Source organism: Gobio gobio (genome assembly GCF_949357685.1).
Source record: "Gobio gobio genome assembly, chromosome: 7".
Taxonomy (NCBI): Eukaryota; Metazoa; Chordata; class Actinopteri; order Cypriniformes; family Gobionidae; genus Gobio; species Gobio gobio.
In genome coordinates, this window is record NC_137103.1 from 22068001 (window position 1) to 22086801 (window position 18801).

Genomic DNA, 18801 nt, shown 5'->3' on the forward strand with positions numbered 1-18801 from the left:
CTTGATCTTACTTGCAGAATTGCATTATCTAAAGTTTCGTGATTGATGTTATGTCTCTTTCAGGTGACCCTGGTGTGATTGGGATCAGGGGAGAGTTTGGTGATCCAGGTCCCAAGGGGGAGAGAGGAGAGCCGGGTTTACAGGGGCCACCTGGTAACATGAGTGATACAGATATGGGGCACTGGAAAGGAGATAAAGGAGACATTGGAGACAGAGGTAAAGAGAGTGGAAGGTGTTTGACATAGAGGTTTCAAGACCAAAACCAATGACACATTTTTTTGTTCAGTCTTGATGACTGTAGAACAACTGGACAAACAAAATCTTTTTAACACAAAATGTAATGTCAGACATTTTTTTTCCTGTTTTTAAGACAACAGATGCAATTTAATAACAAGAATAGAACAAAAACCCATTTCTGAAATAGTGGCTTCCAAAGAGAGCAATAATCAAATATTTACCTAAATTTACATTTGTTGAAAATCAGTGAACTGTAAACTTAGTAGACTTGTCTATCAGGTGATCCTGGTCCTACTGGAGAAAAGGGGGTGCCTGGAACACATGGAGACCCTGGAATGCAAGGAAAAGATGGAATGCCAGGTTCACCTGGACAACCAGGTTAGTCCCTAAAGCAAAAATCTAAGTCAGTTCAAAATTATGATAGCTGTTAAGCGCTATGACTCAAAAATGTTATTATGAGAACAGTATTTGATTACTGTGGCTACACTGTAGGTCAGAAAGGAGACACTGGAATCCCTGGGGAGACAGGACATATTGGAGATCCTGGAGACTTAGGCCCCAGAGGAGACATGGGATACCCAGGTACATATAGTATTCTTGTTTTTTTTTTTTTTTTTTTTACATGTGTGCTAATAAGAAATAAACTAAATAAAAACATATAAAAGTTTAGGGTCCAATTCTCACTATGAACTAGTTGCTTATTAGCTTGTTAGTTTATTAGTACTTATAAAGCACATATTAATGCCTTATTCTGCATGACCATATTTTACATCGTTAAATCCTGCCCAATACCTAAACTTAACAACTACCATTTTAAGTTTAAGCAAAAGTTTTATGGTTTTATTTTTTTCTGTGTAATATATGAAGATGGTGGTGCGTGAAGACGCAGTGGCTCTGCACTTTCCTACACAATGCTTATAAGGCTATTTACTTGTTTTGTTTTATTTTTGTGCTTAGCTTAACCATAAATACAAATATTTTAAAAAATTGCGCGGAATTACTGAATATCGGATGAAGCTGCGATCAACAGGGTTTTAGGGCTCAGGGTTTTTCCGTGACATCGACAGCATTCTGAGGCAATTGGCCAGAACACAGGCAACTTGGTGGATTACTATTCCGACCGGAAGGAGAAACTGGCGACGCCAAGAGAGTAGGCTAAAACATGGCCGGTGTGCGGGGGTGCTGGCCAGACTCTAAAACACCTGATTTGGAATATTTTCTGCTTAAATGCAGGATGTTTTATCAGCCTCAGGAATTATCTGTATTTATTATTATGGCCGTTTATATTCCCCCTCAAGCAAACTCTAAGCAAGCACTAGTATTGCTGAACTCAGCCATTAAACAGCAAATGCTTATCCTGATGGTATTTTTATTGTTGCAGAGGATGTTAACCTACCAGGTCAATGTAAAAACTGTGGAGGAAATCCGCAATGTAATCCAAAGAACGCTACAGGCCCAGATGGGGTCTCAGGACGGTTACTTAAAGAATGTGCTGGACAGTTAGCTGAGGTATTCATGAGTGTCTTCAATCTGTCCTTATCACAGACAAGAGTCACCAATGCCTGAAGTCATCTATCATAGTACCAGTACCAAAGAAAACAAACAATTTGAATGATCAGCAATTTGAATGATTATCGTCCAGTTGCCCTAACTCCAATAATAATGAAGTGCTTTGAAAGAAAGCGCCAGCGCCAGCGCCTGCGGTTTCGACTCATGACCAGGAAAAAACAAACACACTGCATCCACTGTTTCCTTAACACTGGGTTATTTGGGAAGCTGAACAAGGTTATCTTTCCCACACAACCAAAAACACACTTCTTTAGTGACATTGTTGATTTCATGGTCTATAAACAAAATGACAGTGCTGCTGGTAGCTTCCGTAACCCGGACAATTTCATTGATGGGCGTGCTCTTTCTCACACTCTGGTTGGTGTGCACACGCGTTCATCCGGGAGAAGTGCCTATACAAGGAATTCCGCCCTTTATGACGTCATACTCGAAAAAAAACTTTCAGAAACTTGGTGTATTTGGCACAGAAATACACCGTCATACGTCCAACTCTTTTTTTGAAACTTTGGCCAACTCTTTAACTGTGTAAATTAGTCAGAATGCATGAAATAGCATTAGACCCCCCCCCCCCTTAACTGTTTTGTAATCCATTAATTGATGCACAGAGAATGAATTTTGAACTTTAATAGTGTGTAGTTGCTGGCATTGTTTTAGGTTTTTTATGGTGCTGTATACTGTGTATACTATGTTAACTATTGTTATCTTTTTTTTTTTTTACATTAGATTGATACATTTAAATTGTATTTGGTTATCTTATAAAATTGTTTTGCTTAGTATTAGGATAATGTAAAACATTTTTTTACTTATATTATTGCATCTAGAGAGGAATCTGAAAGTGAAATGGACGGGTGCAATGGCAATTGTACACATACAATAACAATAAAGAAATTCAATTCAATTCAATTCAACAAGACAAGGGCTGTCAAGCCTTTAATAAATCATTTCATTTCTGTGATTAATATTTTCTGTATGTATGGCTATAATTACTCATTTCATCCCCAAAAATAAGGGGAAAATGCATTTAATCGAGACATCATTAGTATTGGTTGGTGATACTGGCCTTCATTCAAAGTCATTTTAATGTTAGGTGTGATCAACGATTAATTGAAACGATTAAAAATGTGTGATTAATTAGTTATATCTTAAATCGATTGACAGCATTAAAATCAATAGGACAAAAATGAGCAATAAATCATTGACCCTTGGATGACTTTTCATAGATCATAAGCCATTACGTATTAAAAATGTTCTTAGTCTTTATCTACAGGCAAGTGTTGAACCATGGCTGTCTGGGCTACATTGTAAGGTTAATGTGAATACCTCTGGTACTGTTGTTATGTAGTTTGACTGCTTCGTAATGAGCATTTTGTGGTTCTTTAGGTTCAATGGGGCCAAAAGGTCTTAAAGGTCTTGGTGGATTACCGGGTCACCCTGGATTTAAGGGTTTTGATGGCTCCAAAGGAGAGAAAGGGGACCCTGGTGCAGAAGGAATAGGAATCCCTGGTCCCCCTGGAGCGAAGGTTTGTGTTATTTATAATCATAGTATGAGTCTCATACAACAAGTATAACATTGCACATTATCAATGCTAATGAATATCTTCCTCGGACTCATCTCATACTTACAGGGAAATGTAGGCGCCCCTGGTTTCCCTGGTGATCCTGGACTGAAGGGACAGAAGGGAACCATGGGTATCCCAGGAACTCCGGGATCTCAAGGACTTAAAGGAGACACAGGATTTACTGGTTACCCAGGCAAGATCATTACAATGACCAATGCACATTACACTTAAATGTACTATTTATCAGCTGGTGTTGACAATAATACAAAAACATTTGTTTTTCATTCCTGAGCAGGCAGTCCAGGTCAGCCAGGTGAGAAAGGTGTCAGTGGGTTGACAGGGTCCCCAGGAGATCCTGGGTCAGCAGGACGTCCAGGTAAGTCAAACTGAAATACATATGAGATCTGTTTAAAACAAATATTTAATGTATCTAGACACATTCAAGTTTCTTTCCAAGGTAGAAAATTTCTGAGAAAGACAAAATAAATGTGCATAAAGGTACTTTACAGTAAGCTTCAAATGTGCCACATACAGTACACTTGGTGGTGAAAATCCTAATGAGCCCTTTCCCCTTTTTAAATAGGTGAGCCTGGTCTGCAGGGTCCTCCAGGTGCGTATGGGGACAAAGGTGAACCAGGGGTAGATGGCATTCCTGGATTCACTGGAGAGAGAGGAGAACCCGGTAAGATTCTGTAGCACTAAAGGTGAAAGGTAACACACATATCTTGGACTCCTTAAAAAGATACTATTGGACAGTGGGTCTCATTCACTAATAATCTGGTAGATTTCTTGCATTTACTTCCATCCCATTCAGGATAAATCTATTTCACAACACGTGCATACACACATTCATTGGTTCTTAACCTCGATCTAACTGTAGTCAATTTTGAGTATTGTAAATGAGTGAATGCATGACAGAGATTAGTCATTTGAGGGCATTCCACACAACCTTTTATCACAGCAAACATATGACGCACTTTAAGGATGTGCTATCGTCTCAGAGCGTGCACATGCTCGTCCTCGAGCAACGCCAAGTGTGCCATCCTCAAAACCACTTTAAACACCTTTTATACAGACCCGTACTACATAGGTGCATCTGAATTTCTGTATGTAGAGGAATCTTGCAGGAATAAAATGTAATCTTAACACATTTATAAGGCCACCCAGGGTAAGTGATTTTTGTGAAAGTGTGGTTTCAGTTCTTCCCATATTTTTCATTAATTTGTAATACATTTTAGTACAAAAGTTGATGAATCATGATTTGTTTGTTAAAACATTTGTCATAGTTTTCACACACACATTTGTGCATACATACGTCTAGTGAATGATCTAAAGACAAACAATTGTTCTGTTTCTTTAGGTGTACCTGGAAAAGGACTACCAGGAACCCACGGAGTGGCAGGCACCAAAGGTCAGAATCACAGATCCCCAATAATTAGGTTCTCATTTATGGAGGACTAGGTGTTCTACTAAAAATGAATACATTTTTAGTTCTTATTATTATTATTCAATTAATAATTTAAGAAAATTTTGTGAACACTTCTCCTTGTCTCCACACAGGTGACAAAGGCAACCCTGGTCTTCCTGGTATTCCCGGGAGTCCAGGAATTCCTGGAACCAAAGGTGAGAAGGGACTGCAAGGATTCTCTGGAGACCTGGGTCGGCCTGGAGAGAGAGGACTTCCAGGAGCACCCATGGAGGGGCCTAAAGGGGACAGGGGACCTCAGGGGCAGCCAGGAGAAAAAGGTGAACCCTAAACATTCTGTCACAGAATCATTTTCTTATTAGTATTCTAACAGTTTACAGGTGTTACTATGCTTATAAAATACAGTTGTCACTGTTGTTAATAATTTCACTGTGTGTCAACTGTGTTAAACTGCATTTAGCACTCAAAAACATGACTGACAGCCATATTCTGCTGCTGAGAAAATGTGGTCTGCGTCATCTTACACCCAGATCATTTAAATGTTTTACCGCAGGTACGACTGGTGTTCCAGGCCAACCTGGCTTTCCAGGCAGTGCTGGATCTAAAGGAGAAAAGGGAGATGTAGGCTTCCCTGGCCAACAAGGCTCTCAAGGGTATAAAGGAGACAAAGGTTTCACTGGTGGTCATGTGAGTTTGTAAAGGTTACATCTTCTATAATAAAACAATTCTCTTTAAAAATGATAGGGTATCATTTAATCGAGTTGTGCTATGTAGGGTGAGCCTGGATTGCCTGGTTATAATGGACCAAAGGGTGAGATGGGACCACAAGGTGTTAATGGTTTCCCTGGTAAGATATAAGATGAAATTTGAAAAAGAAAAACTTGACAGAATGTTGAAGTGCAATTTATTTGTCCTGTGTGTCATCCTTCATATTTATATAAAGCAATGCTCGACAGAGATGGTAGATTGAGTGGCTTTCATTCCAGGTGTAAAGGGTGAGCTAGGCGTGGTTGGTCCTAAAGGTGATGGAGGTGATAGAGGATTGCCAGGTCTCAAAGGTATGAACTAAACTTGAACTTAGATTTCCATTCAATTGTATTATTAGTGTCTATTCATGTTTAGTCAGATAAACCTTTTTAATTTAATTGTATAGCTAATGTTATATTAGTAGTATTCTTTAATATTATTGCTTTATATTTGACATAGATGTCAAATATATTAATATTTATATTTGACATTAATATAATGTCATTTAATATTAATGCTTTGACTTCTGATACAGGATGTATTTACAGAAATATAGATTCACATTTTGCATGTCCACCAAATTACTTCCACAGATCCCTATTTGAAACGATTGAGTGTGTGGTGAAGCGCCTATAATAAATGGACACTTTAGGTCTGAATTTCTGCTTGTAATATTTTAATTTAAGGTGGTGAAGGCCCCCCTGGACCCCCTGGGCCGCACACATTTATAAAGGGAGATCCTGGTGTTCCAGGACCACAGGGTCCCCAAGGTCTAATTGGAATCCAAGGCTACCCTGGAACGAAAGGACAACAGGGTGAGTCTTTCAACTATCTGAACTTACAATGAAAAAAGTAAGTGAACATCACTTAACACAAAACCCCTCTCCTAGGTGTGATGGGACCTGAGGGTTTAAAAGGATCTGATGGGACACCTGGCTATAATGGACATTCTGGAGCCAAAGGAGAACCTGGACAGACTGGACCTTCTGGTAGGTGCACAGATACAAATCCTAGACAGAACGACCTGGAGGAAAGTTCAGCAAATTTCAGCAGAACTGAAATGACTTGCATTCTTAGCAAGGTCATGCTCATTGATCCCAATTTTATTTCCCAAATTCTCTTTTCTGTAGGCCCCAGAGGGTTCCCTGGACCTCCAGGGCCTGATGGTATTCCAGGTCACATCGGCCCTCCTGGCCCTTCCTCAATTGACCATGGCTTCCTTGTAACCCGCCACAGTCAGACTGTTGATGTTCCACCATGTCCAGATGGAACAACACTGATCTATGAAGGATATTCGCTGCTTTATGTCCAGGGAAACGAGAGGTCGCATGGGCAAGACCTAGGTCAGCACACAAATCACACAATTCATATAGCTACACTATTATTATTAATGTTGAAAAGAGTTGCAGTTTAATATTTTAGTGGAAACCGTGATACAAAAGTTTTGGGTAAGTAAAAAAAAAAAGAAAAAAAAAATATTTTACTCAGAAAGGATGCATTAAAAAGATCAAAAGTGACAGTAAATTGTGTAATGTTACAAATTGTATAATATTTATATTTCAAATAAATGCTGAACTTTTCATAAAAAAATGTATCATGGTTTCCGCAAAAATATAAAAGGGGTACTTCACCGCTGGAAAGATGAATGTGTATTTAAATTCGGTCATTTATGTAGTAGAAATGTGAAATTATTTTAGAAGTTGGTGCCTTCTAGACTGAGAAAAGCCAGAAAATGTATTTCTGGCTCATGTGAAAGAAAGACAACAACTCCCAGAATGCACTTGCTTTGCTGGGAGGCCACTCCCAAGCCACGGCTACCGGTTATCACTTGCCCACTGCGGTACCGCCCCCCACCATCGTGTTCATTTTTATAGTAACAAAATCATTTCGCTCAGTCAATACAGCACAAGCCGAATGAGTGTCGCAGCACAAACACAGAAAGTCAGATTTCATTCATCAAGAGAGCGAAGAGCTGAGCTGAGCTAAGCACTGCATTCATTCACAGCTGTACAGTCATTCACAGTGCGTGTCCAGTCTGGTGCGTTTCCAGTTCATGCCTATGGAAGCTTAACTTTCATAGGAATTCATTGAAAACACTCGCGTTGCTCCGACTGCTCCGTTATGAATGCCCGAGCGGCCGTGCGCATTTACATTCTGTGAGTGAGATCCCACCCCTATGGGCAGGTTGAAAACATGCGGAACTAGCTCCTTCCACTGGCTGTAGTCTCTAGCCTCTGGCCAAAAAAGCCTCCAATGACTCCATCTGAAGCTTTTTTCCAGACAGAAAATACATACATCTCTCGTCTCAGGGGGATATGAAGGGGGAAAGCACGATTATTCGAATATACTACCGGGTTTCTACTGATACAAAGCTTAATGATAATTGCTGAAGTAACCCCTTAAGCTGCAAAAACTGTTTTAACATAGAGCGGTGCTAGTATGACGTTAGAACCTGGACTAATTCGCCATTGGTTCCTTCGAGATATTCCTATGGGGTTTTATAATGGGGTTTTTCAATTTATGAGTAAAATAAAGCCTCTACTAAACATAACTTGACGATACGTACACTGCACACACTCACACCACAAATGTTCTTCTGTAGTTAGAAACATACGTTTTCAAAAATTAACATAACTGCTTAAAAATTTTAAAGTATCGTCAAGTTATGTTTACCACAGGCTTTATTTTACCCATGAATTGAAAAATGAGTTTCTTTTACTCATGAATTTAATTATAAAACCCCATAGGAAAATCTCGAAGGAACCAGTGGCGAATTAGTTCCCTTTCGTTCAGTCACTCCGACGTACGTCAGTGACTGACGAATGGGGGTTTCGCCTAGAAGCCAATTACCTTTGAGGTGTTTAACAGCGCCCAATGGCGTGCCAATGCCATGGGCATGCGGAATTTGCATGCGTAACTCCGCCCCACCATGTGGGTATATAAGGAAGTACGCTGGCAATATCGCATTATGTTTCTGCTTTGGAGCCAAGAGCATCTCTTCACTCCTACAAGCCTGATTTCTGAAGTCCTCTCTTCAGTCTTTGAGACGAGCGGTTCTCCAGGGTGTTGGTGTGACGGCGCGTTCCAGCGATCTCATGCTGCCTGCCTGCTGATCTGTGCAGTGATCTGCAACAGCTGTGTGTGTGTTTCCCTGGGCGCTTCAGCACTCTGCAGAGCTTTCCTCTCACAAAAAGAGCTTACGCGTGGCACGTCTTTTTCAAGACGGTTCGCCCGTGCACTTCCGGGTGCGATCGATCTCCATTGCTATGGGCACATTCACTGCTCGAAGTGTTTGGGCTTCAGCACGTTTGGGCAGTGTTTGTGGATGTGTCATGTTCCCACTGCGGGAACGTGACCATCGCGATGTCGCTGTCGAGACTCAGTGATCTCCGTGAGCAGAGAGAATCCCCTCTGCCACACCCCAATCTACCGTCTCCGAGAGAGGTGGTATTTTGGCTGGTGGCCAGGGTGACCTGAGGGCGGTGCGTGGTATTAAGAACCCCGACGATCATTCCTCGGGCCACGCCCCCCTCTCGCACATCGCTTCCCGCGAGTGTTGGACTGAAACAGCGGCCCGTCTCTGACGCCTCGTTCGTTTCGTTCACACTCCAGATAGCAGTGAGATGTCGATCACCGCATCCCAGGGTGGGCTGGAGTCCTTTGGGTATCACGATTAGGCTGTGCTCCGCCTCCGGGTGTGTCAGCGCTGCCTGATCCGACCTAAAAGTTGACAGCCATGTTATCTCGGGCAGCCGCGAGTCTCGCGCTGGTGTGGAACTCCGCCCAGTCGCGAGTGCTCGTGGTTGCACGATTGGTTTTTGGGGGCGGCACCCGACAGCTGTTGGGCCCCGCCCCCAATGCCTTTCGCTCCCGAGGTGCATGAGGAGACCACGCGGTCCCGGAAGTCCCCGTGCTTCCCGCGATCGTTTGGTGGCCTCCTCCGCCTTCTCTGCCCTTGATCGGGCCGCGGCCTAAGGGTACACTGGGGCCCCCTCCCCCCACTGTTGAACTCTCTGTTGCGCACTACGGTGTCCACAGAGGGCTTTGACGTGGCGTGGTGTGGCTGTCCTAAGCACCCTCCCAAAGCCTGTGGGCTCGTCTACTTCGGTGGCGTGGTCCTGCAGAGCTACGGGCAGGCCGCCGCCCCTTTGCACATGCACAAGGGTGGAGCCGTCCCAGGGCTCTTCAATGAGCTGCGTGCCACAACTGATCCCGCCCCCCGGGCGGTGAAGGTGGCCACACGCTCCCTGGGTCGGGCGATGTCCACAGCTGTGGTCCGGGAGAACACCTGGCCTTACCTGGTGATGTGGAGGATGTTGAGCGGGCCCGCCTCCTCAACTCGCCCATATCCCAGGCTGGCCTCTTCGGCGGTGCGGCTGGGAATCGCGCCCAACGGTTCTCGGCCTCCCGAAAGCAGACTGAGGTTGTAACACGTACTGCCCCGGCGGCCAGCTGCTGCACCAGCCGCCGGCTCAGTCGCCTCAGCCCGCTTACCGCCGAGGGCGCCCTCCCGCCCGGCCCAGCAGCAGCCTTCACCTGGGCCGCGCTGTGGAGGTGGTTGAGGATGACGCCCAGTCCGCTCTACAGCCTGGTTAAACGCCAGGCTGGAGGTGGACAACTCAGAGATGGGTTCCAGTTCTTCCCAGGGGATGGTAGCAGGGCCTCTCCTTCCCCCGGTGGAGGGCCGGGGTAAAATCCTTCCGCTGCTGGCCCCCGGGCTAGCAGCGCTTGGGAAGAACTCATGTCCCTGTCTCTGAGGACCCAGAGACCGGTGATGACGGTGTGCGCCACCCACGGGTCCCGCCACTCGCATCCCTCTCTGTCGCCAGCCTCCTGGCAGAGCAGACCCCAGTGGAACGAGCGTCCTTCCCTGGTCTCCTCTGTCAGGACGCAGCCGTTAACCGCACCCCCACACCGGGACACCCAACAGCCTCCCTTGTCCGGGTCGGTAACGCTGCATCGCTGCCCCACACCGGGTACGTCTGTAGTCCGAATGACCCCGCTGGTGCAGTTCCTGGGAGCCTGGCTTCAGATTCCAGGACTGTCCCGCTGGGTCGCGAAGACAATCAGGCGCGGCTACGCGATTCAGTTCGCGCAGGCTCCTCCCTGCTTCCGGGGAGTCCGCTTACTATGGTCGGGGCTAATGCCCCTGTCATGCGAGCGGAGGTTGCCACCCTACTGGCGAAGGGTGCGATCGAGCCTGTCCCTCCAGCCGAGATGAAGTCCGGGTTCTACAGCCCCTAATTCATTGTACCCAAAAAGACCGGTGGGTTAAGACCAATCCTGGACCTGCGCATCTTGAACCGTTACCTACACAGGCTTCCGTTCAAGATGTTGACAGCGAAACGCCTTTTCGAATGCGTTTGTCTGGTCGATTGGTTTGCAGCGATCGACCTGAAGGACACCTACTTCCATGTCTCCTACCTCGACTCAGACCGTTCCTACGGTTTGCTTTCGAGGGGCGGGTATGTCAGTACGCGGTCCACCCATTCGGGCTATCTCTGTCCCCTCGCGTCTTTACGAAGATTGTCGAGGCAGCCCTTCCGCCCCTCCGGCAGCACGGGGTTCGCATCCTGATTCCTCGACGACTGGCTCATAATGAGTCACTCTCGAGAGCAGGCTTGCGAACACAGAGATCTGGTTCTCCACCACTTAGCCCGTCTGGGCCTTCGGGTCAACTGGGAGAAGAGCAAACTTTCTCGGTATGGAGATCGACTCGGTCGCCATGTGCGTGCAGCTTACGAGCGAGCGCGCGCAGTCTCTGCTGACTTGCCTCCGTCAAATCGAGAGCAAGAGTGCGGTTCCACTGAAACATTTTCAGAGGCTCCTGGGGCATATGGCATCTGCAGCCGCGGTGACGCCGCTCGGATTGCTACATATGAGACCGCTTCAGCACTGGCTTCGCGATCGAGTCCCGAGATGGGCATGGCGGTCTGGCACGCTCCGGGTCCAAGTAACCCGGGCCTGCTTACAGACACTCACTCCGTGGTCGAACCTCAGTTTTCTACGGACCGGCGTGTCCTTAGAACGAGTTTCCAGGCATGTTGTTGTATCAACTGATGCCTCCTCCACGGGCTGGGGTGCCATGTGCAATGGACAAGCAGCCGCGGGCTCCTGGACAGGACCCCAGCGCCTTCTGCATGTCAATTGCCTCGAGTTGCTGGCAGTACGGTTCGCCCTCCACCGCTTCCGAGCGTTGCTGAGGGGTAGTGTTGTTTTGTCGAGACGAGACGCAATGTAAATGCTGGTCATGTGACGATTACAAATAAAAACGAGACTAAATGTGGTTCACAAAATAAAAACTATGCTAAACTGTCTCTTCATTTTCGTTGACGAAAATGAGACGAGACGAAAAGTCACGTTTTTATTATTATTTTGCAGTATTTCTGTGCGTCTCATTCATTGGCTGCATCAGGTCTCACTGCGCAGACGCAGGCGACATCACTCTCTTCAAGCCCCACTCGCGCGGCATTTTAGAAGATTTAGCTCCGGTGAGTGAACGAGACCGATGGGTGGGCAGTCGGGGTTCGTAAGCACTATTCGGACGGTAATTGTTTGTCCAGCGGTCGTAAGGTGTCTTTATCATTTACAGGGGCTAGTCAGTGATTTTATTGTCGTCTTAATCCAGAATATCAGTGTTTTTCTCCCACCACCCGTGTAAAAATCTCCGGCCGAATGACCTAACTTACTGTTTGACAAACAACAAGGTCGTGGTGCCGTCTGAATCCACATCTCTGAGTTTTCAATAATATATAACTTCAGAATTCACCGTTTATATCCTTTTTGGCCACTGCAGAGCACCGTGTGGTTGTGCTTCGCTGTTATTTGGATGCTTTTTAAAGATCTAGACTTGTATTACTGAAATATTGGCAAGTATTTACAAGAGCAAGATATTTCATCACCGCTCAAAAAAAGAAAGAAAAGCACGTAAACATTTGAAATGTGCCGTTATGTCCCCATGGTGTGAGGGCACACTCCACCCGGAGTGTGGCCTCCTCTTGGGCTCTAGCGCATGGCGCCTCGCTAACAGACATCTGCAGAGCTGCAGGCTGGGCGACACCCAACACATTCGCCAGATTCTACAATCTCCGAGTGGAGCCAGTGTCCGACTATGTACTCGCCCCCCCCGAGGGGCCGGTAATGGACCAGGCTCTGGTGTCTTCGCTTGCTCGCCACTCCACTCCACGGACTGGGTACGTGCGATATTCTCCTCAAGTGAGCTCCCCGAGAGCCCTGAGCTCCTCCAGCACTGTCGACGCCGACATCAGTTCAGTCTGCCCTTTCGAGCCCAGACCCTCATGTCCGGCCAGGTGCCCCGTGTGCATGCTCCCCTCCGGCGACCCCCACACAAGTATTTCCACCGTAAGCCTCCTCAGTGAGCAGGTGTCTTTCCCTTGGCAAGCCCCTGCCACCCCTAGGGTTAAAAATCCACCTTCGGCTGGTACCCTAGAGTTTCCCATATGCAGCCCACAGCGGGTCATATGTGTACTTTCTAAGTCCTCCCCACGGGTAGGCATCATTGGCATTCCCTCACTGGGATATGCTTCCCAGTGTACCTTGGTAATCCTGTGATAAGTGGGAGTCCTACGGCCTTAAGTGGCGGGATCTCACACTTACGCAGGGCACTGGATGACAGCTGAGTGGCGCGGTTATACTGGAACCCCCATTCGTCAGTCACTGACGTACGTCGGAGTGACTGAACGAAAGGGAACGTCTCGGTTACGTATGTAACCCTCGTTCCCTGAGGAGGGAACGGAGACGTACGTTCCTTAGCCACATCAGCTGTGCTGCTGGAATGCGGAGTTCAGGTCTTGGCTCCGCAGCAGATACATAATGCGATATTGCCAGCGTACTTCCTTATATACCCACACGGTGGGGCGGAGTTACGCATGCAAATTCCGCATGCCCATGGCATTGGCACGCCATTGGGCGCTGTTAAACACCTCGAAGGTAATTGGCTTCAAGGCGAAACCCCCATTCGTCAGTCACTGACGTACGTCTCCGTTCCCTCCTCAGGGAACGAGGGTTACATACGTAACCAAGACGTTTTCCGGGTTCTGACGTCATACCTGCACCACTCTATTGATAATTATAAGAGTAATTAATAATTAACCATTAATAATAATTGAACTTCAATAATATCTGATAATAATTGAGCAGCAATTCAGCATATTAGAATGATTTCTGAAGGATCATGTGACACTGAAGACTGAAGTAATGATGGTGAAAATTCCACTTAGCCATCACAGGAATAAATTAATGAAATATATTAAAAGAAAAACATTTATTGTAAAACATATATATTTTATTGTAATAATATTTCATAATATTACTGTTTTACTGCATTTCTGATCAAATAAATGCAGCCTTGGTGAGCATAAGATATTTCTTTCAAAAACAGTAAAAATGTTAACTATTCCAAACTTTGGACCGGTAGCGTAGTTATCATGGAATATTAATCAAAGTTACACAGTCCCTGACATTCCTGTTCTCTTTACTCTATAGGTACAGCTGGTAGCTGCCTAAGGAAGTTCAGCCCAATGCCTTTCCTCTTCTGCAACATCAACAACGTATGTAACTTTGCATCCCGTAATGACTATTCCTACTGGCTCACCTCTCCCGAGCCCATGCCCATGAGCATGGCCCCTGTTACCGGTCAGAGCATCAAACCCTTCATCAGCAGGTTTGTGATCTTTTATGAAACATTGGATTTTTCCATGAGTAAGAATTCCTCTTCCTACTCATATGCATGTATGTTTTTCCGTGACAGATGTGCAGTTTGTGAGGCTCCTGCTATGGTGATAGCTGTGCATAGTCAGACCATCCAGATCCCAACCTGCCCTCGCGGTTGGGATTCTCTCTGGATTGGATACTCTTTCGTCATGGTGAGGAGACTATATTTAATTTTTTAGGGTTGCACCATATATCGATATAAAATCGGTATCACGGTATGGCTATGGATTTTTACGTTTATACCATCTGCACTGTTATTGGCTGGATTAGTTCCACCTTGTCATTGCATCTCACACACTACAATATCACATGGCGATAATATCAAACAGGTTTGAAAATATTGCAGCGTCTGTGACTGGTTAAGCTCTGAAATGAAGCTAAATCTGTTTACATTCATAATTCGCAAGGAGGATTCAATGAGAATGTGTACTTGTGAATGGTCAGTTAAGGTTCTCACACTGTCTGTCTGTCTGTGTAATAGCACACCAGTGCTGGTGCTGAGGGCTCCGGTCAGGCTCTGGCCTCTCCTGGCTCTTGTCTGGAAGAATTCCGCTCGGCTCCCTTCATCGAGTGCCATGGTCGCGGCACCTGCAACTACTATGCAAATTCCTACAGCTTCTGGTTAGCCACCATAGAGGACAGCGATATGTTTACGTAAGCTTTTACACACTTTATATATTCTTGAGCAACTGGCTGATGTAGTTATAACCTTTTAATGGATGCACCATTTTTTCTTCAACTTCACACACAGTATATCAGATATTAAAGCTGTGTTTTTTTTGTTGTTTATATTTGAAATTTTTATGCTGTATAAAACATGCTATATTTCAAACCTACAGTAAAACCTCTCTCTAACCACAAGAGGGCACAATACTTTTTTGGTGCATTTATACTGTATTTGTGTCTCACTACTGTATAAATCATTATTAAATAACCACACATAATATAACCAATAACCAGGCGCAACTTAAAAGAATTAGAATTACAAATTATTTTTTTATTATTTTTATGCTCAACTGAGAGACAACTAATAGATTTTTTTAGAATGTGTCCACTTTACACATTTAATTATAATGCATGGTACAGTAAGTAATACAAAATAATTACAACAATAACAATATGCAATTAAAACATCGTTCCAGAAAATAATTACTTGCATAATGTAGGACGGTAGTACAAAGATGAAGTGTAGCATATTACAAAATAACTATCTAAACAATATTTTTAAATTTATTTAATAATTAGATCATTTAATAGATAACTATTACCATAACTGATTACAAATTTCACTTAAAAGAAAATTTACCACAACAACGTACTCTTTCCTTTGAAAGCCTGTTTCTGCTACAGAATAAAGAAAATGTAATTGCCACTTTTTATATTAAAATTCAGGATTTATTATCGATTTAATATTGAATGCTGAATTCTGAAATGATGTAGATGTGTCAGGCATGCATGCATGTATACATACATACATACATACATACATACATACATACATACATACATACATACATACATACATACATACATACATACATACATACATACATACATACATACATACATATATATATATATAATCTTAGGGGGCTGGGGGGCCCTGGGCTTGAGTTTCTGTTTGGGCCCTGTCTACGCTACGAATATCATTATTGGGTTGCCCAAATTACACAAAAATTTTAAGAAGTTCATGTTGTTCATTAATATAGTCAAAGTTTAGAGGTGATATTAAACACAATTAAAAGGCGGGACCCAAGGGCTGCAGCCCAGTCAAACCCAATGGTTTACTCAGCCTTGAGTATAATGCATTTACAAAGTATAAAAACGTTATCAAAAATGTTTACTTTAAAACCCCCAAATTCATCAGGTTCACATAAAAACTCAACAACTCCCCAAAGGTGATAAAAATGCATCACATTAATAAGCATATTCAAAACTTCTTTTTTTTAACAAAACAATAAACCATAAAGACAGGGTCTATTTCTCCTCTCCTTGCTCCCACTACATTTTTCTTAGTACACCAGATTGCTAATTTAGTATGACCATACAATACATTTTAAATAATCACTTTCTGCTTTCTATCAACAGAATATTTTGGACCATAAATGAACAAATTGAAACTAAACTAACTCATTAGCTTCAAGCTCCAACATTTTACAACCTCTAAAATATTTTTTAGATGAGAACATTGCATAAACATGTGAAAAATAGTCTCAAGTTCCACATAATGGGCACACCTCCCCTACCAAGGGATCTAGCTGTGCTATGTGTCTGTCTGTAGCTAATATCCCATGTCATCAACCGACCAATCAATTGATCAATCAATCAACTGACGAATCAATCAATCAATCAACCAATCGACCAATCAATCAGTCAAATTTCCCTGTTCTCCTGTTAAATGTCTGTTTTTATTGTGGTTACAGGAAACCCGTCCCTACAACTCTAAAAGCTGGGAATCTACGAACTCACATCAGCAGGTGTCAAGTGTGCATGAAGAGGGTATAGACCAGCCTCAGCATTGCATCTGCTCTTTATGTTCCAGTTTTACGAACAAACGACAAACGTCTGGTGCTACTTCTATGAAAAGCCATAGAAAAAACTTCAAGAACACATATAGAAAAATACCCGTCTCAACGTTTATAGCAATGGAACCTCAAGACCTACTGGCACAGTTGCTTCACACAGAGCGCTTAACTAACATTGTTCCATTGTGTCTTATGAATGACACCTGTTTACACTTGCACTGAGTATATGTATTAGTAAGCAGGTAACCATCTTCAACAAGAGTCCATATGGATCGGATGCTATTCCGTCCAAGCCTTCTAACGTTATTTATCATGCTACTCAACAATATCAGATGCAGATGTCTTGTTTATTTCTCTCTAAAAATGTATAATCAAGCAACACTAACATTATAGAATTTGATCATTATATTTCCCTACTTCACTGTCAGTACGTTTGTCAGCACCCTCTTTGTATGATGTAGGAAAGGCAAATATCAAGCTTTGTTGTAAATATAGTGCTCTATTTAGTTACTTAACACTCTGTCACCATAATCTCTTCAGGTAAATGCCATTGATTTTGTTATACTTAATTATTTATGAAAACTTATGCGATGAGAGTTTAAGCACCAAGGGGCCTTTCCTTTCTACATTGATTTCTTTGCTAACCACTGCAAAAGACCTTCATGGCACATAAACCACAATATTCTGCACTGTTTTTTTTTCTTTCTTCTGTGCAGCATCAGCATGTGGCCTTTCGACTGAAACCTGCCATGTTTCGATGTTTATGTTTTTTTATACGTGTATGTTTCCACTTTAATTTTGGTGCAGAAATGTTATCATTACTCTTAAGTAATGGCACAGTTTCAATCTCAAGCCATGTTCGCAATCGCCCCCCTATACCCTCATTCACTATACCCTACATTATTCCACTAATATAGTCCACTTGAAGGAGTGAATGAAAACGAGAGAGCGAATTCGGACACTGGGGCTGCTGCTTTTGTATAGTTTGTATTTGCTGTTTAATAATCACTTGAAACTTAGCAAACTGGCAGCTTCATTGATTGAACTCTGTCATGGAAACTAGTGAATATAAACCTTAATTAAAGGCACAATATGTAAGATTTTTGGATTAAAATATCCAAAAACTACTAGAACAATGTTATAAATTTTGTTGACTTTTTGTACTTACATTATCCCAGATGTTTCCAAGAATGTTTAAATCCAGAGAAATAAGTAATTTTAACCAGTACACAGTGCGTCGCCTTTCAATGACATCATACCCACGTTTCCCTCGATTTCCGTGGAAACACCAAAGACGCTTTAATATATTGTGTGTTTTATTATGCAGGTGTTTGGATACATTCACTGACAGAAAACGAATCATTGTTATATAGCTCAACACAGTTAGGCCCTATCCCAATTCAATTTTATACCCCTTCACCTTCCCCTACCCTACCCGTTTCCCTTGCCCCTTCAAAACAGAGTGCCAAGGCGTACTGGTGAAAATCTTCCCCTAAGAAATGGGACACCACTACTATACCATTACACGTCATCATACCCCGTTTCTTTTATTAGTGTCCTATGACATTTAACCAGAATGAACAGCAATGAAGTGCGTAGGCTATATCTAACAGAAATCAGGTGCGAGCACGTTTAACAAATTACTCACTCCCAAAAGAGTTTTGCGCTGTATTTGGACTTAATAAAACGGCGCTCGTTTTCAGTTCAAAAACGTATGAGCCAGAGTTTCCTAAGATGAAACAGAATGATACAGAACATACAAGACTAGTGAAGCCGCTTTTCCATTGGGACAAACTGTTCGCTTTGTTTATTAACTGTTCCATTCCGTTCTGATCCGAGCCGGCTGGTACGGATATGGTTTCGTTATCTACTGTGGTGCTGCGATAATGTTCATACGTTATCTGCCAAGTCAGTCGTTGCCTTGGTAATGCAAGAGTTTGTAGACGATATGTGATGTAAATATCGACTGCGTTATGAAGGATGACCAGATATATATATATTTTTA

The 18801-nt window shown here is 43.4% G+C and overlaps 1 protein-coding gene across 1 annotated transcript in view; it reads left to right on the forward strand.

Annotated features, from left to right (window-relative positions):
• Positions 1–17934, forward strand: part of col4a1 (collagen, type IV, alpha 1) — an 89935-nt gene extending 72001 nt beyond the window's left edge. The window contains exons 34-52 of the mRNA XM_079821023.1: positions 64–216; positions 517–615; positions 730–819; positions 3187–3326; positions 3432–3558; positions 3661–3741; positions 3949–4047; positions 4726–4776; positions 4926–5111; positions 5345–5478; positions 5566–5638; positions 5778–5849; positions 6225–6353; positions 6429–6527; positions 6669–6881; positions 14044–14221; positions 14309–14423; positions 14753–14925; positions 16695–17934. Of these exons, the coding sequence (XP_079677149.1) occupies positions 64–216; positions 517–615; positions 730–819; positions 3187–3326; positions 3432–3558; positions 3661–3741; positions 3949–4047; positions 4726–4776; positions 4926–5111; positions 5345–5478; positions 5566–5638; positions 5778–5849; positions 6225–6353; positions 6429–6527; positions 6669–6881; positions 14044–14221; positions 14309–14423; positions 14753–14925; positions 16695–16776 (2294 nt within the window). The 3' untranslated portion in view covers positions 16777–17934. The remainder of the gene's footprint in view (positions 1–63; positions 217–516; positions 616–729; positions 820–3186; positions 3327–3431; positions 3559–3660; positions 3742–3948; positions 4048–4725; positions 4777–4925; positions 5112–5344; positions 5479–5565; positions 5639–5777; positions 5850–6224; positions 6354–6428; positions 6528–6668; positions 6882–14043; positions 14222–14308; positions 14424–14752; positions 14926–16694) is intronic.
• The last annotated feature ends 867 nt before the right edge of the window (positions 17935–18801 follow it).